Source organism: Eriocheir sinensis, chromosome 7 (assembly GCF_024679095.1).
Source record: "Eriocheir sinensis breed Jianghai 21 chromosome 7, ASM2467909v1, whole genome shotgun sequence".
Classification (NCBI taxonomy): domain Eukaryota; kingdom Metazoa; phylum Arthropoda; class Malacostraca; order Decapoda; family Varunidae; genus Eriocheir; species Eriocheir sinensis.
The window spans coordinates 15,735,577-15,760,576 of NC_066515.1; the positions used below are offsets into that span (position 1 = coordinate 15,735,577).

General features: G+C 39.7%; 2 protein-coding genes and 2 long non-coding RNA genes across 16 annotated transcripts in view; 2 read left to right on the forward strand and 2 right to left on the reverse strand.

Moving 5' to 3' along the window:
* LOC126992978 (ras-related protein Rab-11A-like) overlaps positions 1-19,610 on the forward strand; it is a 36,627-nt gene extending 17,017 nt beyond the window's left edge. Inside the window, exons 5-8 of one of the 10 annotated variants that reach the window (XR_007747219.1) lie at positions 81-288; positions 11,004-13,985; positions 14,220-15,836; positions 15,909-19,610. Coding sequence is in view for 2 of the 10 variants with exons in the window: in XM_050851825.1 (XP_050707782.1) it covers positions 81-220 (140 nt within the window). In the remaining 8 variants the exon portion in view is untranslated. Of the gene's footprint in view, positions 1-80; positions 290-11,003; positions 13,986-14,219 lie in introns of those variants that run through there. The other 9 variants (XR_007747220.1, XR_007747222.1, XR_007747214.1 and 6 more) reach the window with 9 other exon arrangements.
* LOC126993020 (uncharacterized) lies at positions 609-2,218 on the reverse strand. The gene is made up of 2 exons (XR_007747260.1): positions 1,392-2,218; positions 609-1,229 (listed from the first exon to the last, which is right to left on the reverse strand). It is a non-coding gene; the product is annotated as an uncharacterized LOC126993020 (long non-coding RNA).
* LOC126993013 (uncharacterized) lies at positions 3,805-9,612 on the reverse strand. 3 transcript variants are annotated; one of them, XR_007747246.1, is made up of 3 exons: positions 8,961-9,612; positions 7,595-8,919; positions 3,805-7,457 (listed from the first exon to the last, which is right to left on the reverse strand). It is a non-coding gene; the product is annotated as an uncharacterized LOC126993013 (long non-coding RNA). The 3 variants fall into 3 exon arrangements; XR_007747250.1 differs by having other exon boundaries at positions 3,805-7,035; positions 7,178-8,919; XR_007747258.1 differs by having other exon boundaries at positions 3,805-4,187; positions 4,459-8,919.
* A 2,319-nt stretch (positions 19,611-21,929) lies between the features above and the next one.
* The window catches only part of LOC126993027 (AKT-interacting protein-like), a 46,413-nt gene continuing 43,342 nt past the window's right edge, over positions 21,930-25,000 (forward strand). The window contains exon 1 of one of the 2 annotated variants that reach the window (XM_050851855.1): positions 21,930-22,004. The gene's annotated coding sequence lies outside the window, so the exon portion shown is untranslated. The remainder of the gene's footprint in view (positions 22,005-25,000) is intronic. The other variant, XM_050851862.1, reaches the window with a different exon arrangement.

A 25,000-nucleotide genomic window follows, 5' to 3' on the forward strand; every position in this document is an offset into this window, starting at 1 on the left:
ACACACTCACACAACACGACACACACACAGTAGCAGTATTAACCCCTAACTAACACATCTCTTCTCTGCATGCCCGCTAGAGATTTACAGGATCGTGTCGCAGAAGCAAATCCGCGACCCCCATGATCGTGATGACAGCCCCACGGCCGATGTAAAGGCTATACACGTGGAGCCGACAGTAAATGCGGAGAGTGTGCGCAGGCAGTGTTGTCAGCAGTAGTGGGGGGGGCATCGGGCGCTCTCTCCCCCCCCCTTCAATGCTGCCTATTCGGGATTAAAGAGAACAGGGTTAGATTCATTTTCCTGTCTTGAACTCTCCTGAACTTCCGTCTATTTTTATTTTATTTTATCTTATTTTCCCCCGTTCCCGTCCTTCCCTTTCCCTGGTTCATTTCCTTGTTTATTTTCCTGTTTTTACCTCTCCTGTCATCTCTCATCCCTTTTTTTTTTCCTTCCCATCCTTCTCTTTCCTTTTTTTTTTTCCCGTCTTATTTTTCTGTCCCTGTTTTTTCTTTCCCATTTTTTCCCTTCCTTTTTAATTTTCCTGTTCTCTCCTCTCATCTTTGCATCCCTTTTTTTCCTTTCCCTGTCTTCCCTTCCCTGTTTCCCTTTTCTTTGTTTTGTTTTGTTTATTTTTCATTCTATTTCCTTCCCTCATACTGACACCTTGCCCTACCTAACCTGAATTTACCTAACTGTTCCTTACCTAACAACCTTACCTAACCTATCCCCAATGAATTTCACACTAACCTTATTTAACCTTTCTTCATTCTATCTTACCTTTCCTTAACCTAATCCAGACTTTCCTATCTCTATCCTAACCTAACCTTACCTTACCTTACCTTACCTGCTCAACAATTTTTAAACTAACCTTCATACCTTACCTTTCTTCATTATATCTTGCCTAATCCAGACTTTCCTATTTTTAATCTGTCTTAAACTTACCTTACCGTACCTTACCTTACCTACCCATAACCAATTTCAGACTAACCTAACCATACCTGACTTTTCTTCATCCTTTTTTACCTTTCCTTAACCTAATCCAGACTTCATTATCCTCAGTTTACCCTAACCTTACCAAAACTTACCTTACCTTACCTTACCGTATCTTATCTCATCTTATCTTACTTATCCTACCTTACCTACCCCTAACCTAACCTCACCCAACCTCACTCTTAACTTATGTAACCTAACTATATGTAACCCAAACTAACCTAACCTCACTATACCTCATCAGACCTAACTATATGTAACCCAACCTAACCTAACCTCACTACATGTAACCTAACTTTAACCCAAACTATCTTAACCTAATCTAACCTCACCAAACCTCACTCTTACCATATGTAACCTAACTGTATGTGGCCCAAACTAACCTAATCCCTCTATACCTCATCTAACCTAACTATATGGAACCCAGTCTAACCTAACCTCACTCTTTGTAACCTAACTAACCCAAACCCTAACCTCACTGTATGTAACCTAACCTACCTAACCTTACCTAACCTCACTCTTTGTAACCTAATTGTAACCCAACCTAACTAGATGTAACCTAATGTACCCCAATCTAACTTAACCTTATCTAACCTCACTATCCTCATCAAACCTAACCTAACCCAACCTAACCTAACCTCACTTCACTATATGTAACCTAAGTGTAACCCAACTATCCTAACCTTACCTGAGTCTCTCCTAATTGATGCCTGGCCCTACCTCACCTGCCCTTTCCTACCTGTCTCTTTACCTAGCCCACTATCGCCTTATTTTTTAAACGTCGTATTAGTCTACATCAACACTGTGGCTGGTTTGCGTTTTTTGGCCCATTTTTCAAGGCGTGGTTAGCTGGTTGTGTTGATTTGTTTTGTATAATTTTTTCCGACTTGGTTTTAAAGGATGTGAACTTAACTGTGAAAGTCCGACACTTACGTCACTTTTTAAGACCGAGTTTGCAATATGTCATGTTAACCAAAAATCCAACACACGTCACTTTTTAAGACTGAGTTTGCAATATGTCATGTTAACCAAAAATCCAACACACGTCACTTTTTAAGGCTGAGTTTGCAATATGTCATGTTAACCAAAAATCCAACACACGTCACTTTTTAAGACTGAGTTTGCAATATGTCATGTTAACCAAAAATCCAACACACGTCACTTTTTAAGACTGAGTTTGCAATATGTCATGTTAACCAAAAATCCAGCACTTATATCACTTTTTAAGACTGAGTTTGCAATATGTCATGTTAACTGAAAATCCAGCACTTATAAATTTTTACGTCATTCTTTACAACTTTTCAATATACCATCTTAAATGTGAAAATCAAACACTTATATCAGTTTTTATGACTGTTGTAATAAATCGTCTTAACTCTGTGAAAATCCAAAACTTACATCACTTTTTATGACGAGTTTGCAATATGTCAACTGCGAAAACCCAACACATATTGATTTTTACGACTGAAGTTTGCAATTCATCACTTTTATCACTTTTTATGACCAAGCTTGCAATACGTCTACCTAACTTTGAAAACCCAGCACTTCTAACTAACTCCTTCCCAATCACGGAATCAAAAAGCCAAACGAGCCACACGCCTTCACAAATACTAATGCGACGTTTAGCAAATCTGGCGTCTGTCTAGCGCACCTTTCGACACACACACACCTGGTAGAATGTGCTTGTTTTTGTACAGCTGGCGCTCCACCTGTCTGTCGCTCGGAACACAGCTCTTGCGGGGGATTTGAGGATGGCTGTCTGGTCTGGTCTCGCCTCTCTATCCTTATCTTTTTTTCCCTTTTTTCCTTTTTTTTTAATTTTATTTATTTATTTTTTGAGGATGGCTGTCTGGTCTGGTCTCTCCTCTCTCTCCTCATCCTTTCATTCCCTTTTTATTTACCTTCTATTCATTTTGTTTTTCTGTCCTTTTTATCTTTTCATTTTCCATTGTTTTTTATACAGTGCCTGTCAGTTGAAGTGTCGCACTTGGCTCCGTGACACTTCTTGTGGCGGGATTTGGTATAAGTGTAAATCAGAGGGAGAAAACTCGCCTGGGATAAATTGACTACATGGCAACCTTCCTCGCGCTCTCTTCAATCTACCAAGCAGGGAAAACAATGACTTAGTGCTGCATTAGCTCTTACCAGAGGAGGCAGTGTTGCACTTTCCATCCTATTGGGACCTGTAGATTTTCTTGCATACTTTCTTCAGGTTGCTGTCAGTCACTTTAATAAACGTCACTTCATCTGTCCACAACACCTTTTGCCACTGCTCCAAGGTCCAGTCTCTATATTTTGTGGTTAAACTAAGCCGTTTCTCCCTTTGTTGAGTCATAATGAGGGGCTTCTTATGGGCTGTGACTTTTTTGTAACCCAGGTCATCGAGGAGGTGGCGTTATCAAGAAGCATGGGGTTGTTTTTCTTAATTTGCTTTGCTGCTAAGGAATGATTGGCATCCACTTGCCTCTTTATAATGCAGAGGGTTCAGGGAGAGACCACAGAGTGAGCTCCTCCCCCATGGCATTGGACTGGCATTTCCTGGCTGCCGGATGCCTTGAATTTGGCCACCAGGCGCCAAACAGATTGACGATTCAAGCTAGTTTGCTGGAACATTTCTTGGGTTTTTAGGCCTAATCTGTTATACTCTTTCACTATGTCATCATGGTTAATGTGAGGCTTTGGCATAATGCACACTGAAAAAATGTGTCAGAATGCTGCAGTATGCAAGAAAATCTACAGGTCCCAACAGGATGGAAAGTGCAACACTGCCTCCTCTGGTAAGAACTAATGCAGCACTAAGTCATTGTTTTTCCTGCTTAGTAGATTAAGGAGAGCGTGAGGAAGGTTGTCATATAGTCATTTTTTCCTGGGCAAGTTTTCTCAGTCTGATTTACACTTCATACCAAATCCTGCAACAGAAGTGTCACGGGACCAAGTGCGACACTTCAACTGACGGGTACTGTATATGTATTTATGAATCCCCCTACCTTCCTTATGCCACTAAATTCCCCTTCCAGCCTCTTTTCCTTTTAATTTTCCTTCTTTTGTTTTCTTTATATATATGAATGCCCTCACCCACCTACCCACCTACCCACCTCGGATCACTGTAACATCTTCGTACCCTCCACAGTACCACCACATGCCATGCCTCACCCATCACACCAACACCAGTATATTCTCAAGGGTCATATCACCTCATTAAGTAATTATAGGGTCATCACACACCCCAGAGCTTAATCCTTCCTAAGTGACTCTGTATAATCCCTGTTGCCTTCCTGTATCACACCACCACTAATATGTACATTCTTAATCCATATATAAGGGTCAAATCACCTAGTTAAGTAATTATAGAACCATCACACACCACGGAGCTTATTTAACCTTTCCTAAGTGACCCTGTATGACCCCTGTTGCCTTCCTGTATCACACCAACACCAGTACATTCTTAAATAAGGGTCAAATCACCTCATTAAGTAATTACAGGGTCATCACACACCCCAGAGCTTAACCTTTCCTAAGTGACCCTGTATGACCCCTGTTGCCTTCCTGTATCAGTACATTCACAATCCATATATAAGGGTCAGATCACCTTGTTAAGTTCACACACCTCAGAGCTTATTTAACCTTTCCTAAATGACCCTGTATGATCCCTGTTGCTTTCCTGTATCACACCACCACCAGTACATTCGCAATCCATATATAAGGGTCAAATCACCTCCTTTAGTAATCGTAAAGCCATCACACACTCCTGAGTTTATATAACCTTTCCTAAGTGACCCTGTAAGTCCCTGTCACCTTCCTGTATTATCTGAGGGTCAAATCACCTCTTGCAGTACACATTGGGCTGTCACACTCACCTCAGAGCACATTTGACCCTTCCTAAATGACCCTGTATTAGTGTTACCAAATTATCACATCCAGATCATCATACTTATCCGTTCAAGACCCAAAACTTGTACCCACACAAATACCGATAGTCAAAGTTACCGTTAAAACCATAAGTTATTGATGGCCTTTTGTGATTGTTTTGGGTCATGAACGGAAGATACAATGTGCTGGGTAGGTGATGTGGTAACGCTGCTCTGTTTAGTCCCTGTTGCTGTCCTGTGTTGAAGCCGAGGTGGAGGCCAGTCAGCATGGGGAAGGCATTTGGTGTCGGAGCGCTGGAACACTCACTCACTCACTCATTCGCCGTCTATGCTGTATAAGCGCTAGAAACGTTGCATGGAGTTTTTTTATTACACACACACACACACACACACATATTAATTCAAGTTCATTAACACACATACACGTAATCACTGACGCGTACACATGTGCATACAAATGAACGCACATACACAAACGCATACATAAAACCCCAATACACAGACACTCACACACACAATTACACATACACACAGAGACACATGGAAAGATACAAACACATACATTCATAAATAAACAAACTCACAAAACACAAACACACACACACACACACACACACACACACTAAGCTTGGCTCCTGGCGGTCTTTTCGGTGTGCTGAGGTAGTGTGGAGTGCCGGGCGGAAGGGAGTGGAGCGGAGCAAGAGTGGAGTGGACTGGAGTTGAGTTCTGTTTTCCGCTTGTTTTCCTCCCTCCCTCCCTCCCTTTCCGTCACTCCATCCTCCGCGCTGAGCTTGCGAAGAATACTCGGAAATACTACTTTTTATATATTTGTCACCCTGTATTATGCTTGCGGTATGCTTTATGTTCACCGTATGCTCGCTGTATGCTGTTTGCCCAATGCTCTGTTTCCGGTACTGTTTTTATGCTTGCGGTCGTCAGTATCGTAAACGGCATGACCACTCGCGACATTGCATGATTCCTGCTCTGCGATGCCTGTTTGTGTTATTGGTATGCTTGCTTTGATGCCATGCTCTCATACGGTTGTTTTAATGGTCTCAGGGTCAGCCTCACAGTCCAGTCCAGCAAGTTTGTAAGCTCCCCAACCAATCACGAAATACTATGAAAATTCCTTGTTTGGCGTTGATGTAAAATGAGGGAAACTTTTGAACGACCAACCAGTCACGAAATACTATGAAAATTCCTTGTATAGTGTTTGCCATTGATATAAAATGAGGGAAACTTTTGAGCACCCAACCAATCACGAAATACTATGAAAATTCCTTGTATAGTGTTTGGTGTTGATATAAAATGAGGGAAACTTTTGAACACCCAACCAATCACGAAATACTATGAAAATTCCTTGTATAGTGTTTGGCATTGATATAAAATGAGGGAAACTTTTGAGCACCCAACCAATCACGAAATACTATGAAAATTCCTTGTATAGTGTTTGCCATTGATATAAAATGAGGGAAACTTTTGAACGCCCAACCAATCACGAAATACTATGAAAATTCCTTGTATAGTGTTTGTCATTGATATAAAATGAGGGAAACTTTTGAACGCCCAACCAATCACGAAATACTATGAAGATTCCTTGTGTAGTGTTTGGTGTTGATATAAAATGAGGGAAACTTTTGAACACCCAACCAATCACCATATACTATGAAAATTCCTTGTATAGTGTTTGCCATTGATATAAAATGAGGGAAACTTTTGAACACCCAACCAATCACCAAATACTATGAAAATTCTTTGTATAGTGTTTGGTGTTGATATAAAATGAGGGAAACTTTTGAACGCCCAACCAATCACGAAATACCATGAAAATTCCTTGTGTAGTGTTTGCCGTTGATATAAAATGAAGGAAACTTGAGAAAACCACACGGGAAATCTCTTAAGTATCTGTTGTTGAGTAGAAATAACAAATCATTGTGGAGAATATAGTTTGGTTTGGGTGCTTACAATGACTGTGTTGGACTGTTGAGCTGGCCCTTTATTCTGTGTATTTATTATGTGTGTGACCTTAAAGATGTATTGTAGGAATGAGCTTTTGTTGAGATTTTTGTGTGTGATATTTGTGACCACCATAGGTTAGGTTAGGTTAGAGTAACACATGACATTTATATAGGATCAGAAACCATGTGAATTGGCTATGTTTAGGATTTAATACCTTTCCTTAACTTACATTGGATCTAACACACATCGCACCATCCTTACCATTATTTATAAGTATAGGATAAAGGAAAAATATCTTAGCTTCTTACAGGATAAAAAAAAAAACATATTACTAAGTTGTATATAGGATTCAATACCTTCCCTTAACTAACATTGGATCTAACACACATCACACCATCCTTACCATTATTTATAAGTATAGGATAAAGGAAAAATATCTTAGCTTCTTACAGGATAAAAAAAAAACATATTACTAAGTTGTATATAGGATTCAATACCTTCCCTTAACTTACATTGGATCTAACACACATCGCACCATCCTTACCATTATTTATAAGTATAGGATAAAGGAAAAATATCTTAGCTTCTTACAGGATAAAAAAAACATATTCCTTAGTTGTATATAGGATTCAATACCTTCCCTTAACTAACATTGGATCTAACACATACACCATCCTTACCATTATTTATAAGTATAGGATAAAGGAAAAATATCTTAGCTTCTTACAGGATCAAAAAAAACATATATCTAACTTGTATATAGGATTCAATACCTTCCCTTAACTTACATTGGATCTAACACACATCACACCATCCTTACCATTATTTATAAGTATAGGATAAAGGAAAATATCTTAGCTTCTTACAGGATAAAAAAAAACATATATCTAACTTGTATATAGGATTCAATACCTTCCCTTAACTTACATTGGATCTAACACACATCACACCATCCTTACCATTATTTATAAGTATAGGATAAAGGAAAAATATCTTAGCTTCTTACAGGATAAAAAAAAAACATATCTAACTTGTATATAGGATTCAGTACCTTACCTGAACTAACACAGGATCATAGACACATCTCACCATTCATACCACTGTTTATAATATTGAAACCCATGAGTATGAGATAAGAAATATGTCTTGGCTTGTTATGGGACTTTAAAACATATATCTTAGTTGTATATAGGATTCAATACCTTCCCTTAACCCGATAGCAGCGGGGATCATGTTTCTTAATGGTCCCTCCAAGCGAGAAAAATGAGAAAAAATCACCCCTCACACAAACCATTTCTTAATATATATCAATGCATTTGTTATCAGATTATGTATCATCTATTTTTAGAGGTTTATATCATTGCACAAATTTGGCCCGTCACTGCTACATGGTAAAGCCACAAATTTGGCCCGTCACTGCTACATGGTAAAGCCACAAATTTGGCCCGTCACTGCTACATGGTAAAGCCACAAATTTGACCTGTCACTGCTACATGGTAAAGCCACAAATTTGGCCCGTCACTGCTACATGGTAAAGCCACAAATTTGGCCCGTCACTGCTACATGGTAAAGCCACAAATTTGGCCTGTCACTGCTACATGGTAAAGCCACAAATTTGGCATGTCACTGCTACATGGTAAAGCCACAAATTTGGCCCGTCACTGCTACATGGTAAAGCCACAAATTTGGCCCGTCACTGCTACATGGTAAAGCCACAAATTTGGCCCGTCACTGCTACATGGTAAAGCCACAAATTTGGCCAGTCACTGCTACATGGTAAAGCCACAAATTTGGCCCGTCACTGCTACATGGTAAAGCCACAAATTTGGCCCGTCACTGCTACATGGTAAAGCCACAAATTTGGCCCGTCACTGCTACATGGTAAAGCCACAAATTTGGCCCGTCACTGCTACATGGTAAAGCCACAAATTTGGCCCGTCGCTGCTACCGGGTTAACTAACACAGGATCATCTAACACACATCGCACCATCCTTACCATGTTTATAAGATCAAAACCCATAAGTATAAGATAAGAACACATGTCTTAGCTTGTTACAGGACCTAAAAATATGTCTTAGTTGTATATAGGATTCAATACCTTCTTTTAACTAACAGGATAATCTATATAGGATTCAATACCTTCTCTTAACTAACACAGGATAATCTAACACATTTCTCACCATCCTTATCTCTGTTTATAGGATCAAAACCCATAAAGAAACTTGTTGTAGGATCAGAAACAATTAGTTATAGGTTTATATAGGATCCAACACTCACTAACTCGCATAGGATCCTCTAACACCAGAAATATATGGATCTCCTTTGTATAGCATCTAGAATTACATGACATTTATATAGGATTAGAAGTCATATGGCTTAGCTGTAGAAGGATCCAACACCTTCCCTTAACCCGGTAGCAGCGGGGACCAAGTTTCTTAATCGTCCCTCTAAGCGAGAAAAATGAGAAAAAATCACCCCTCACACAAACCATTTCATGATATATATATAATTTGGCCCGTCGTTGCAACACGGTAAAGCCACAAATTTGCCCCGTCGCTGCTACACGGTAAAGCCACAAATTTGCCCCGTCGCTGCTATACGGTAAAGCCACAAATTTGGCCCGTCGCTGCTATACGGTAAAGCCACAAATTTGGCCCGTCGTTGCTACACGGTAAAGCCACAAATTTGGCCCGTTGCTGCTACACGGTAAAGCCACAAATTTGGCCCGTCGTTGCTACACGGTAAAGCCACAAATTTGGCCCGTCGCTGCTATACGGTAAAGCCACAAATTTGGCCCGTTGCTGTTATACCACAAATTTATTACGTTGCTGCTACGGTAAAGCCACTAATTTGGCCAGTCGTTGATACACTGTAAAGCCACAAATTTGGCCCGTTGTAGCTACACGGTAAAGCAACTAATTTGGCCCGTCGTTGCTACACGGTAAAGCCACAAATTTGGCCCGTCGCTGCTACCTAAATTTGGCCGTCGTTGCTACGGTAAAGCCACAAATTTGGCCCGTCGTTGCTACGGTAAAGCCACAAATTTGGCCCGTTGTTACACGGTAAAGCCACAAATTTGGCCCGTCGTTGCTACACGGTAAAGCCACAAATTTGGCCCGTCGTTGCTACACGGTAAAGCCACAAATTTGGCCCGTCGTTGCTACACGGTAAAGCCACAAATTTGGCCCGTCGCTGCTATACGGTAAAGCCACAAATTTGGCCCGTCGCTGCTATACGGTAAAGCCACAAATTTGGCCCGTCGCTGCTACCGGGTTAACTATTATTCATAAGCCACACCATTCTTACCCTTGTTTATAGGATCAAAACATATATACCTTAGCTGTGTCTGACATTTATATAGGGTAAAAAATCATATCATAGCTCTGTATAGGATCCAACACCCACCAAAAAAAAAACTATAGGATCCAAAACCACATATAGTTCAAAATAGGATCCAGCACCACTTAACTACAGTAGGATAAAAAACTAATGAATCCAAAACCACATCATATCTCTGTATAGGATCCAAAATCACATAGGATCCAACACCCCTTGACTACAGTAGGACCCTCTAACACAAGCCTACCATCTTTCATGTAGGATCAAAAACCACATGTATTAGGATCCAACACCCTCCCTTAACCACATGTCTTTAGAATCCAACACCTTCCGTTAACTATTATACATAACCCACACCAGTTTTACCTTTATAGGATCAAAACACTTGTACCTTAGCTGTCTGACATTTATATAGGATCCAAAACCACTTACCACAGCTTTGTATAGGATCCAACTACAGTAGGACCCTCTAATACAAACCCACCATTTCTATAGGATCAAACCATATAGGATCATAGCTCTGAATAGGATCCAACACCCCTTCACTACAGCAGGACCCTCTTAACACACACCTACCATCCTACGTAACATTTATATAGGCTCAAATCATATAGGATCGTAGCTCTGTATAGGATCCAACACCCCTTAACTGCAGCAGGATCCTCTAACAGTATCCTACCATCCTACATAACATTTATATAGGATCAAAACACATGGTATCTGAGATTTATATAGGACAATAAACCCTATAGGATCCAAAACCACATATGATAGCTCTGTATAGGATCCAACACCCCTTCACTACAGCATGACCCTCTAACACCAGCCTACCGTCCTCAACAGAAATCTACCGCATAGTGTCACGGCAGCAACTCCCAGACAGCGGACCGAACGAACCTCCAGGCGGGAAGACGATCACAGTCGAGCCCACCGTGTCCACCAGTGGGCCCTCCTCCAACAACTGCTGTGCCCGCTAGTCTCCTCCTCTCCTCCACCACACCACCTCCTCCTCCACCACCATCACCACCCACCACCACCACTACTACCAGTATCTCCACCACTCCTACTGTCGTCACTGCTGCTGCTTCTGTTATCTATACTTTTTTTTTCCTCCTCTATTTTGATTACCGCTGTTACTGTTACGCCATGTTATCACGCCGTCTGTGTTTCTCTACCTTAACTCTTTCCTCTTCTTCCTCTATTCCATTTTGCTGTGTCTCTGTAATTCCCTGTTTTCTTGTTTATATTTTGTTTTGTTTTCCATCTTCTCTCTTCCTTCACTAACTTCTCTTTCTCCTTTTTCTTCCATATTCTTTGTTTCCACTGTTCCAAGTTACTCTGTCTCTGTAATTCACTGTTTACATATTCCGTCTCATCTTCGTTCTATATCTTATCTCTTCCTATGCTAATTTACGCGCTATCATGATTTGCTTCTCTTTCTTTCTTTCTCCTTGTCCTCCTCATCTTCTGGTTCCTCAAACCTTTATTCTTGTCTCTTGTTTCCATCTTTCTGAACTTATCTTATTTTTCACTTCTTCCTCTTCTGGCTCCTCTAATCTTTACTCCTATCCTGTTTTATCTTTTTGTTTTGACTAGATTCTCCTACATCTCTTTCTCTCGTCCTCCTTCATCTCTTCCTCCTCTTTAGTTTGTTTCTTGGATGTTGTTTTTTTTCCTTTCCTCAATATTCTCCCTTTTCACTTTTCTCCTTCCCCCAACACCACCACCACCACCACCAGCACCGCCACACCCAGAATATCCCAGTTACAGTCTGTCCCATTCATTCAGTCTGTCAGTCACTCAGTCTCTTCCTTCCTTGCCCTGAAGAGCGATACAGTTTGATGGTTTGCCTGACGAGTCCATATCTGCCTTTCTCTCTTTGTTGTCCACCTCCTCCACCACTCTCACTGATGCTGTATGTGTGTGTGTGTATGTGTGTGTGTGTGTATGGTTAGGTGAAAGGGGAAAGGCATTTGCTGGTCTCACACACACACGTGCATACACACTCACACGCACACACACTTACACACACACACACACACACATATACATGAAACTGGGGCTCTGAGGTTGTTCTGCCAAGGAGGATGTGGGTATAAATATATATATAAATAGTATTGTTTGCTCACTAATGAATGCAATCCCTGTTTATACTTCTCCTAGTACTGTATCTTCACTCTTCTCCTCCTCCTCCTCCTCGTCCTTCCTTCCTTTTACCCATCACCCTCCTCCTCCCATTATTACCAGACTGGCTTCACACACACACCTCTCCTCCCTGTACCAAGTTGATCACACCAGAGCCATAGCATTGGAAAGTCTGCCACCTTCAATTCAGAGGCGCCTCATTGCTACCGAGAGAGACACATGAAATTCAAATTGCCGCTGATACAATTGTTTTTTCTGTGTTTACGTTTGCTGTGGGTATAATCAGGATATCGAAAAAGCACCTCGGGCATGAAAAACACTATTGTCAGTTTGGATTTCAAGCGTCTCATCTGGTAGCAACGTAGCGCCTGTGATGAGAGTAACAACGCTCTTCTACGCCATGGCTCTGCATCACGACACCCTCCTCTACTTCTTCTTCCCTGTAATTGAGGATTGTGATAACACTGTCCATATTCACAGCTATGTATAATTATCAGTGTTAGGGAACGAACGAACCCCGTGTGTCGAGATTAAGTAAGGAAGGTGTGTGTTTGATGGCTTGTACGTACGTGGCGTCCGAACTTGCACTCGGAATTCTTTACTGTGGAAAATCGAGTGAAGGGAAGATTAAGTTGTCGGTAATTGATTTTTACATCCAGAAAGTCGAACCAACAAAAACTTACCTGTAAAATTTGACCGAAGATTAAATTAATTTGTCTGTTGTTAATTCTTGTATCTGGAAGTTGAACCGAGACCAAATAAGCTTCGTAATCAACTTGTATCATCCACAACCATATATGCTTGATAGATAGATACATAGGAGCAAAGATAAATAGAGAAATAAAATCTGGAAAATATCTAGCTCGGAAAATTAAAATGCAGACAAAATTAAGCAGCCAGCTGTTAGTTCTTGTGTCTGGAAAGTCGAACCGAGACAAAATTAACCTCGTAATGAACTTGTATCTGGAAAATATCTAGCATGGAAATTCTAACAAAACATAATTAACTTGTCTGTAATTAGAATTCTTGTATCGTTAAAATTGAACCAGACAAAATTCTCCATAATTGATATAAACACTAATTTGATGGCATGGGTTACTGACACCTTATTAATTGATGTCTGTTATTAGAGTTCTTGTATCACTGAAATTGAACTAAGGATAAAATTAACCTCCACAATTGATATAAACACTAATTTGACAGCACGGGTTACTGTCGTCTTATTAACTGTTGGCTGTTATTAGAGATGGTAGAATTGAACAAAGACAAAATCAGCTTCTCCACAATTGATATAAACACTAATTTTATGTCATGGGTTACTGTCACCTTAATAGCAGTGTATTGATGAGTGCTTGAGAGACTTGGAGCTAATATTTAAAAGATGAAACTGATAGAAGTGTTAATAAGACCCTAATCTGACCTATAGGAGGGTTGGAATGCATCTGTTGTTTCCTTGATCTTGAGTTACATTATTACCAACAGACAAAGAGGGATATAAAGGAACTGATGTGAGGGTAAATAAAGAACTTGAGCAAATATACAAGGTTAATCCAAGACCCAAAGCTGACCAATAAGAGGGTTGGAATGCATCTATTGTTTCCTTGATCTGGAGTTACATTATTACCAACAGAAAAAGAGGGATATAAAGGAACTGATGTGAGGGTAAATAAAGAACTTGAGGTTAATCCAAGACCCAAAACTGACCAATAAGAGGGTTGGAATGCATCTATTGTTTCCTTATTACCAACAGACTAGAGGGTTATAAAAGAACTGATGTGAGGGTAAATAAAGTACCCAAAGCTGACCAATAAGAGGGTTGGAATGTATCTTGTTTCCTTGATCTGGAGTTACATTATTACCAACAGACAAGAGGGATATAAGGGAACTGATGTGAGGGTAAATAAAGGACTTGAGGTTAATCTAAGACCCAAAGCTGACCAATAAGAGGGTTGGAATGTATCTTGTTTCCTTGATCTGGAGTTACATTATTACCAACAGACAAGTGATATAGAAGAACTGATGTGAGGGTAAATAAAGCACTTGGGCAAATACATAAGAGGTTCATCTAATAAGTCTTTTTTAATTCTTCTCTTCCTTGTTCTCATCCTCCTTCTCTTCTGGTTCCTCCAATCTTTACTCTTTTCTGTATTATTTTTCCACCTTTATGTCTTTGTTAGATTCTCCGATGTTCCTCTTTTTTTTCTTTCCTTCCTTTTCATTCTTCTTCCTATAAGCCACCTAAGAAAGCCTCCCTTAATTCTTTCCTTCCTTCTCATTCTTCATCCTATAAGCCTCTAAGAAAGCCCCCCTTAAGGACTTCTCATTCTTCCCCTTCTTGTAACCTCATAAGAAAGACCCCCTTAATTCTTACATTCCTTCTCATTTTTCTCCTTATAAGCTCCTAAGAAAGACCCCCTTAAGGACTTTTCATGCTTCTCCTATGCCTTTTCACTTCTTATAAGCTCCTGAGAAAGACCCCCTTGAGGACTTTTCACTCTTCTTATAAACTCCTGAGAAAGCTCCCCCTTGAGGACCTTCCATTCTTCTCCTTATAAGCTCCGAAGAAAGCCCCACTTGAGCGCATACGAGCCATCCAACACACACCTAAGCAATGGGGGTGCGAGGCCACACAGTACCATTACCATAACATAGGCAGGCTTGCAGTGGGTGGGTGGGACAGGTTAGCTAGCCATGTTTTGTTATAGCTGAAAAAAAAATGTTTATATATATGATTAAGCTTAAACTGAAAGAGAGAGTAAGTAAGAGAGAGAAAAGCTTGTGGATTGCTGTACTATATTTACAACTATTACTATGTCTACTACTATTATTATTGCTATTATTATTATGAGTATGTTTTTTGGTGATTCTGTATATTGTTTTTTTTTTTCTTCCACTTTCGCTCCTGTCAGGTTTAAATCGTCTATTGTCGCCAGCGAGTGAGTTTGTTCGTTTATTATTTTTCCTTTCCGAGTCAGAATTGGACCAAAGTGTGATAATTATTATACTTGAGGCAAATTTTTAAGTAAGTTGAGATAATAATAATAATGTGTTGCTGCCCAAAGGTTAGATAAATAAATGTGGCAAAAAGATCATGAGAGAGAGAGAGAGAGAGAGAGAGAGAGAGAGAGAGAGAATGAGTTGAAGTATGTGGATTTTAAGCATAACAAAAAGAAATTAAGAATGAATTGTTAACTTACCATATTTTGAGTGTACAGTGAGAGAGAGAGAGAGAGATTGAAATGTGTGTATCTTAAGCATAACAAAAAAAAAAAAAAAAATTGTTAACTTACCATATTTTGAGTGTACAGTGAAAGAGAGAGAGAGAGAGAGAGAGAGAGAGAGGGATGAAATGTGTATCTTAAGCATTGCAAAAAGAAATTAAGAATGAATTGTTAACTTACCATATTTTGAGTGTACAGTGAGAGAGAGAGAGAGATGTGTGTATCTTAAGCATTGGAAAAAGAAATTAAGATTGAATTGTTAACTTACCATATTTTGAGTGTACAGAGAGAGAGAGAGAGAGAGAGAGATGTGTATCTTAAGCATTGGAAAAAGAAATTAAGATTGAATTGTTAACTTACCATATTTTGAGTGTACAGAGAGAGAGAGAGAGTTGAAATGTGTCTGTCCAAAGATTAAATAGACTGAACTTGGTAAAAAAGATTAAGAAAAAAATTGTTATCGTATCTCAACTGTAGAGAGAGAGAGAGAGAAAATCCTATCCCATCCTATCCCTTTTTTGCATCTACATTTTGGGTGATCCAGGAAACACACACATCTCTCTTATCCCTTCTTGCAAACACCAGATATTTCCTTCATTTTCCTTAGTCCATGTTTAGTATTACACCGGGAACAGTTACCATTCCTCTGTCACGTTGCTCTTGTCAGTGAAGCAAAGGGTGCCCCAGGAACTGCTGCCGGGGTGAAAGGAAAGGGTCAAATGTGATATACTTGTGTGACTTAGAGCAAGAAGGGAGGCCGGGTGAAGGTGTTGTTCTGTCCTGGGGTTCTGTATGATTAATGATGATAATAATAATAATGGTAATAATAATGACAATAGTGTTTATGAAATATTTAGTTAGACCATTTTTTTCAACCACCACCACCATCACCACTACTACTACTACTACTACTACTACTACTACTACTACTACTACTACTACTACTACTACTATTACCACTATTACTACTACTACTACTACTACTACTACTACAATCTTAATGGTAGAAAGTTAAAAGGAATACCATACACACACACACACACACACACACACACACACCCCTTATCATATCTTAATCTTAGTTATAGTGACAATCTTTTTTATTATTTTTTTATCATGTCAAGAGTAACCACTATATTAAACACAACCCATATGCCTGAGAGTGAGTGTGTGTGTGTGTGTGTGTGTGTGTGTGTGTGGCTAGAGTCTTGAGTTGAAGGATTTGTTTGTTTGTTTGTGTGTGTGTTTTCCGTCCTTGGCTGTTGGTGGTCTATTGATGTTACTGTTCATTTCGCCTTTTTTTGTTGTTTTGTTTTCTTTCTTTTATTTTCATCGCTATCCCTTTCTCTTTATTTTATCTCCCTCATGTATTTGTCGACATTACCATTATTATTGCTACTCATTCTTCCTCTTTGTTTCATTTTTATTTTCTCCTTTCCTTCTCTTAGCTCCATTTATCATTATTATTATCTTTGCCTTTATTTACTTGTGTGTGTGTGTGTGTCAAGGTATATTGATCACTCCTTTCCTCCTCCTACTTCTCTCCTTTTTTTTTCTATCTTTTCCTTTAGCTAACTTATTGCCATCTCCTCCTCTTTCTCTCCTTTCTTCCTCTTTTCCTCCTTCTCTTTCTTTTTTTTCTATCTTTTCCTTTAGCTAACTTCTTGCCATCCCTTCCTCTTTCTCTCCTTTCTTCCTCTTTTCCTCCTTCTCTTTCTTTCTTTTTTTTCTATCTTTTCCTTTAGCTAACTTCTTGCCATCTCTTCCTCTTTCTCTCCTTTCTTCCTCTTTTCCTCCTTCTCTTTCTTTTTTTTTCAATCTTTTCCTTTAGCTAACTTATTGCCATCCCTTCCTCTTTCTCTCCTTTCTTCCTCTTTTCCTCCTTCTCTTTCTTTTTTTTTCTATCTTTTCCTTTAGCTAACTTCTTGCCATCCCTTCCTCTTTCTCTCCTTTCTTTCTCCTTCCCTCCTTCTCTCTCTCTCCATTCTCTGTTTTGTCTCTTCCTTCAGCTAACATATTGCTATCCCTTCCTCCTCCTCTTCCTTTTCTCTCTCTCTCCTCCTTTTTGTCTCCTTCTCTTTCATCTTTTCCTTCAGCTAACATTACTCTCCCTTCCTCTTCCTCTCCAATCTCTCTCCTTTCCTCCTCCTCTTTCCTTTTTCTCTTTATTTTGTCTTTTTTCAGGTAACATCACTATTCCTTCCTCCTCCTCTCCTTTCTCTCCTTTTTTCCTTTTTCTCACTATTTTGTCTTTCCCTTTAGCTAACTTCCTATTCTCCCTTCCTCTTCCTCTCCTCTCTCTCTCTCCTTTCCTCCTCTTTCTCTCCTTTTTTTCTCTAATTCATCTTTTCCTTCATCTAACTTACCACTTTCCCTTCCTCTTCCCTCTCCTACCCTTCACCTAACCCCTATATTATCATTACCATTTCTATTATTATTTACGATGTACGACTCCAGGTGAACCGAGGGCATAAAGGTGTGTCTCGTTAGCTATCCAGGTGGTGGTGTTCGGGGCTCAGGTGGTGATGGTAGATAATTTAGCCCACCTAAGGATGAGAGGATTAGTTACCTGTAGGACATTAAGGAAGAAAGATTGGACCATATGAGAGAGAGAGAGGATGTTAGTCTATTATGAGAGAGAGAAAGGGGAGGGGGGGTTAGTCTATTGTCACCTTCATAATTAAACTGCCTAAGTAATTTTTTTTCTACTCTCGATAATTAGAAACAAACTCATTTTCTGATTCTTCTCTTCTGGCTACTCATTTCTATTCTCTCCTGTTCTCTTCTTTTTTATATGCAAACTGCCTCAGTAATTTTTTTCTTTTTTTCAGATAAGTAAAAACAAACTCATTTTCTGATTCTTCTTTTCTGGTTCTCATTCTTCTCTTCTGGCTACTCATTTCTATTCTCTCCTATTCTCTTCTTTTTTATATGCAAACTGCCTAAGTAATTTTTTTCTTTTTTTCAGATAAGTAAAAACAAACTCATTTTCTAATTCTTCTTTTCTGATTCCAGTTTTTCTCTTCTATTCTCTTTTTTTTAATCTTTTTTTGGCCTTTGAACTGGAAAAAAACACTCATTTTCAAATTCTTCTCTTACCTTATTTCTATTCCCTTTTCTATTTTCTCTTCTTTATCTATTTTGCCCTTTCTCTTCTTCCTTTACTCTAAAAAGTGTAAGGGCTTACGGGATAGGCAGAAATGTTAAGGCAAATATTACACCACTCACACCTTCAATAACAAAAACAACCCTACCAAAAGGTGCGCCAGAAGCTAAAAAATGAAATGCACCCAAAATCTCAAAATCCGAAAATTGTTGCAAAAAATGACTTAGGGCAGTTTATTGACGAGGGTGACGGCAGATGATGACGACGATGATGATGATGCCTCTGTTATTGTATATCCTATAGACTGTTTTATATGGGTTGACATAATCATTGGGAGACATAAGTTAGTTTGTATGTAAGTAAGTGCTTGAGATGACTTTCCATGGTGACTTTGAACCTAAAAATAAATACTAGATGAAAAATATAGATATAATAGAGTACCTCATCCACACACACACACACACACACACACACACACACACACACACACACTGTAATACTTGAGTACGAAATTAGCAAGCAAATATCCAAGACACACACACACACACACACAGACACACACACACACACACTGTAATACTTGAATGCGAAATTAGCAAGCAAATATCCAAGTTCTCGGCTTCTTAAACTTTGCCGCTGTCGGATTTATTTATTTATATGTTTTGCACAGGTTGTATGCCAGAGAGTAACTTAAGAAGACACACTTACATGCATCCCTGGAGTGAAAGACATGTATAGTCCTGGTCGCAAGTACAGATTCTGATGATACGTAAAGGAAATCAATCATACCGTAACTGTACCGCCATTTTCTTTTTTTGTGTGGTTTCAGCATTCATTCAGTAAGTCTAAAAGAAAGGTCAAGTGTATGTAGTCCTGGTTTCTGTCACGCTTGGCTAGAGGCGTTTTGTAAAGCAGTGTTAAGAGGTGCACATTGTTTGCAATAAAATGATGCTAAACGATATATATCTACAAACTTTATGGGCTCTTTCTGTTATTCTTGTGTGTGTGTGTGTGTGTGTGTGTGTGTGACTGGCTGGCTGACTGACTGAATGACTGGCTTGCTGATTGAATGACTGGCTGACTAATTGACTGACTAGCTGGCTGACTGACTGACTAACTGACTGGCTGGCTGGTTGACTGACTGACTGGCTTGCTGATTGACTGACTGAATGACTGGCTAACTAATTGACTGACTGGCTGGCTGGCTGGTTGACTGACTGACTGACTGGCTGGTTGACTGACTGACTGGCTTGCTGATTGACTGACTGAATGACTGGCTAACTAATTGACTGACTGGCTGGCTGACTGGTTGACTGACTGACTGACTGACTGGCTGGCTGACTAACTGACTGACTGACTGACTAACTGACTGGCTGGCTGGCTTGTTGACTGACTGACTGACTGACTGACTGGCTGGCTGACTAACTGACTGACTGACTGACTAACTGACTGGCTGGCTGGCTGACTGACTGGCTGGCTGACTTGCTGACTGACTGACTGGCTGGCTGACTAACTGACTGGCTGGTTGATTGGCTGGCTGACTGGTTGATAGACAAAGTACGTTCATTGAATTGTAAACTGCAGTAACTTTATGTAGAAGGGTTGAAGATGGTAAGTTGTATATTTCCCCTCCTTCTTCCCTTCTTTCCTTTCCCTTCCCTTTCTTTTCCTTCCTTTCTTTATCCCTTTTCCTCTTTCCTCCTTTCTTTTCCTTCCCCCTTCCCTTCTTCCTTCCTCCTCTTACTTTTTCCCTTCCTTCCCTCCTTCCTTCTTTTTCCTTCTTCCTTCCTCCCTCTCCTTCCCATTTTTCTCCCTCTCCATCCCATTCCCTATTTCCTCCCTTCTTCCTTCCTCCCTTTTCCTTCCCTTCCATCCCTTCTTCCTTACTTTCTTCTTTTTTTCACTTTCCTTCCCTTCCTTCTCCCTTCCCTCCTTCCTCCCATCCCTTCCCATCCCTCCCTCTCCCGTCATCCCAGTAGTACATAAGAGGTCAAGGTAAGCAGGCAATCAGACAACGAGGAAAAGGAAGACCGTGTTTTATAAGCCATTAAAGTTGGGTAAGGAGGAGGAGGAGGAGAGGAAGAGGTTCAGAAAGGAGGAGAGGAAGAGGTTCAGAAAGGAGGAAGAGGAGGAGGAGAGGGAGAGGTTCAGAAAGGAGGAAGGGAGGAGAGGAAGAGGTTCAGAAAGGAGGAAGAGGAGGAGGAGAGGAAGAGGTTCAGAAATGAGGAAGGGAGGAGAGGAAGAGGTTCAGGAAGGAGGAAGGGAGGAGAGGAAGAGGTTCAGAAAGGAGGAAGAGGAGGAGGAGAGGGAGAGGTTCAGAAAGGAGGAAGGGAGGAGAGGAAGAGGTTCAGGAAGGAGGAAGGGAGGAGAGGAAGAGGTTCAGGAAGGAGGAAGGGAGGAGAGGAAGAGGTTCAGGAAGGAGGAAGAGGAGGAGATGAAGAGGTTCAGGAAGGAGGAAGAGGAGGAGATGAAGGAGGAAGGGAGGATCGAGAGGAATTAAGAGGTTCAAAGAGGAGGAGAGGAAGAGGTTCAGAAAGGAGGAAGAGGAGGAGGAGAAGATCGAGGTTCAAAAATGAGGAAAAGAGGAATTAAGAGCGAGGAATTAGAGAAGAGATGATCAATTAATTAAGGTAAGGAGACGAATATGAGGGAAAGTGAAGCGATGATCGAAGAAGAGAAATAATGAAAGGAAGGAGAAAAGATTAGCCGAATAAGAAAAAATAAGGAAGGAAGAGGAAGAGGAGGAATAAGGAAAGGAGGAAGAGAAGAAAATAAAAAGAAATATCAAGGAAAAGAAAAAGAAGTAAAGACAGAAGATCGAGTTGAAGAAAAGGAAATTATATATAAAGGATAAAAGGAAAAGATTGATTGATAGTTTAATTGTTGCCAGTAAAACAACAAAGGAGAAAGGCTAAAGACTATATAGGAAGATTGATTAATTGATAACTTTAATTGCTTTTAATATACTGAATAGACCCACAAGAACCTCTGTAACCCAAATGCCTATATGAAACAACAAATAACCATAATAATAATGTTTTTAATACTAAATAAACCTAAAAAATAATAGCAGAGGGCAAGGATTTATTTTCTTAGGGGCGACTGTGAAAAAAAGAACCATTTAAAACCCCAAAATATATAACCCCAAACCCCAAAATAACCCCTAAATATATCAACCCCAAAATAACTTCAAAATAAATAAACCCAAGCCCCAAATAACCCCAAAATAACAGCATTGGGTGAGGAATTATAGTTTTAAAAGGACATCCCTGCAAAGAACCATCGTACCAGTTATCAACAACAACACTCGAGCCAGTCTGCAGGAGGCCGTCGAGGGGGTAAGACGTACGCCCTTTTACCTCTCCATTTAGTGTATGTTTATATATTTCCCTTTATTTATTTGTTATTTATGTGCCTCTACTTTTTCTCTCCTTCTCTCCCTTGTTCCTCCATTCTCTCCCTTGTTCTTCCTTTCTTCTTTTCTGTTCCTCTTCTATTCCTTTATTTATCTATTTATTTCCCTTATTTTTGCTTATTCCCTTTTCTCCCTTATGCATTATCTCCCCCATTCTATCCTCCTCCTCTCCCTTGTTCCTCCTCTCTTCTCTCCTCCTCTTCCTCTTTGTACCTCTTCCTCTTCTCTTCCTTCCCCTCTTCTGCCATTTCTTCCTCTTCCTCTTCCTTTCTTTATTCTTCTTCTTACTCTCTTAATATCGTCTCATCTCCCTCTCTTCCTCCCTTCTCCTCCTTCCATCCTCTTCCTTCTCTTCCTCCTCCTCCTCCTTTCATCCTTCTCTTTCTCCCTTCCTCCTCCTCCTCCTTCCATCCTCCCTTCCTTCTCCTCCTTCCATCCTCCCTTCCTCTTCCTCCTCCTCCTTCCATCCTTCTCTTCCTTCCCAATTCCTTGTTATTAATTTTGCTCCATTTTACTTCCTAATGGTGTTGTTAAGTGGCTGAGTGTTTTCTTATTCTTTTTAATTCTTCCTCTTTTCCTCCTCCTTTACCCTCTTCTTATTTTCTTCAACTCTTCCTCTTCCCTCTTTATTTATGCATTCCTCTTCTCCTTACTTTATTAATCTTCTCTTCCTCCTCCCTCTTTTCTTTCTTACTTTCCTTCTTCCTCCTCTATTTCTCCACCTCTTCCTGTTTCTTTCTTTCCTTATTTGTCTCTATAACTTCTATATTCTCTTCTCTTCTTCCTCCTCTTCCTCTCCTTCTTGGTATGTGGACTTGTGATGCAGATGAAGAAGTAAATGTCAAAGGTCAAATTTCAGGGTCAAAGTTGGGCAAGGAAAGTTTAGGGTATGTTCTTGTTTTGAGTTTATTTTCTCCTTTCCTTCCCTTTTTCCCTCCCTCCTTTCCTTCCCCTATTAACTCTTTTTTTATTTTTTCCCTCCTTCCACTCCTCTCCTTTGTACCTCCTCCTCTCCTGCCTTCTTTTTCTTCATTCTTCCTCTCTCTCTCCTCCCTCCTTTCCTTTTTTTCTTTTTCCGGGGGCTTCGTGGTGCAGTGGTTAGCACATTCCGCTCACAACTGAAAAAGCCCGGGTTCGATTCCCGGGCGGAGTGGAAAAATTTGGGCGGCTTTTCCGATACCCCTACGCCCCTGTCCACCCAGAAGTGAATGGGTACCAGGTATTAATCGCGGGTTGTGTCCCGTCTCCTGGGGTCTGTTCCCTTCTCCTATAATTCCTTCCCCGTCTGTCTCTCTCCGGCATATGACCACAGATGTTGCGCCGACTAAACGAAACTTTCCAACTTTCCTTTGTGTTGTGATGTGGAGGGAGAAGGAAATGTCAGGTTAATGATCAAGGTCAAAGGTTAATGAGGAAAAAAGGGTATTATTTCACATCATCAATGTCTGTATAGGATTTGTCACTTATTACTTACATTTTCTCCTAAATATAAAACTTATTACTTAGTACTTTGTCTCCTAAACATACAACTAATTACTTTTTCTCCTGAACATGCAAATTATTACTTACTTACTTCTCCTAAACGTTTAACTTATATATTACTTACTTTTTCTCGTAAGTCTTGGCTCAGAGTGTAGTGCTGCGCTTACTCATGTCCAGAAATAAACACTTGAGGAGAAGAAAAAAATTAAACGAAAAAAGTTGAAAAAAAACAACCATAAAATTGAAATAGAGAAACCGGGGGCCATAAAAATAAAAATGAGGGCTGAAAATAAAGAAACTGGGCCATAAAAATAAAAATGAGGGCCGAAAATAAAGAAACTGGGCCATAAAAATAAAAAAATGAGGGCCGAAAATAAAGAAACCGGGCCATAAAAATAAAAATGAGGGCCGAAAATAAAGAAACCGGGCCATAAAAATAAAAATGAGGGCCGAAAATAAAGAAACCGGGCCATAAAAATAAAAATGAGGGCCGAAAATAAAGAAACCGGGCCATAAAAATAAAAATGAGGGCCGAAAATAAAGAAACCGGGCCATAAAAATAAAAATGAGGGCCGAAAATAAAGAAACCGGGCCATAAAAATAAAAAATGAGGGCCGAAAATAAAGAAACCGGGCCATAAAAATAAAAAAATGAGGGCCGAAAATAAAGAAACTGGGCCATAAAAATAAAAAAATGAGGGCCGAAAATAAAGAAACTGTGCCATAAAAATAAAAAATAGAGGCCAAAAAATAAACAACCGCCATAAAAATAAAAAAATGAGGGCCGAAAATAAAGAAACTGGGCCATAAAATTAAAAAAATGAGGGCCAAAAATAAAGAAACTGGGCCATAAAAATAAAAAAATGAGGGCCGAAAATAAAGAAACCGGGCCATAAAAATAAAAAAATGAGGGCCGAAAATAAAGAAACCGGGCCATAAAAATAAAAATGAGGGCTGAAAATAAAGAAACTGGGCCATAAAAATAAAAAAATGAGGGCCGAAAATAAAGAAACCGGGCCATAAAAATAAAAAAATGAGGGCAGAAAATAAAGAAACTGGCCATAAAAATAAAAATGAGGGCCAAAAATAAAAGAAACCATAAAATAAAAAATGAGGGCGAAAATAAAAGAAAGACCATAAAAATAAAAATGAGGGCGAAAATAAAGAAACCGGGCCATAAAAATAAAAAAATGAGGGCCGAAAATAAAGAAACCGGGCCATAAAAATAAAAATGAGGGCCGAAAATAAAGAAACCGGGCCATAAAAATAAAAAAATGAGGGCCGAAAATAAAGAAACCGGGCCATAAAATTAAAAAAATGAGGGCCAAAAATAAAGAAACCGGGCCATAAAATTAAAAAAATGAGGGCCAAAAATAATGAAACCGGGCCATAAAATTAAAAAAATGAGGGCCAAAAATAAAAACAGGCTAAGGGGCTTGTGGGAATGCGAGGTTTTCGGTTGGGGAACATGA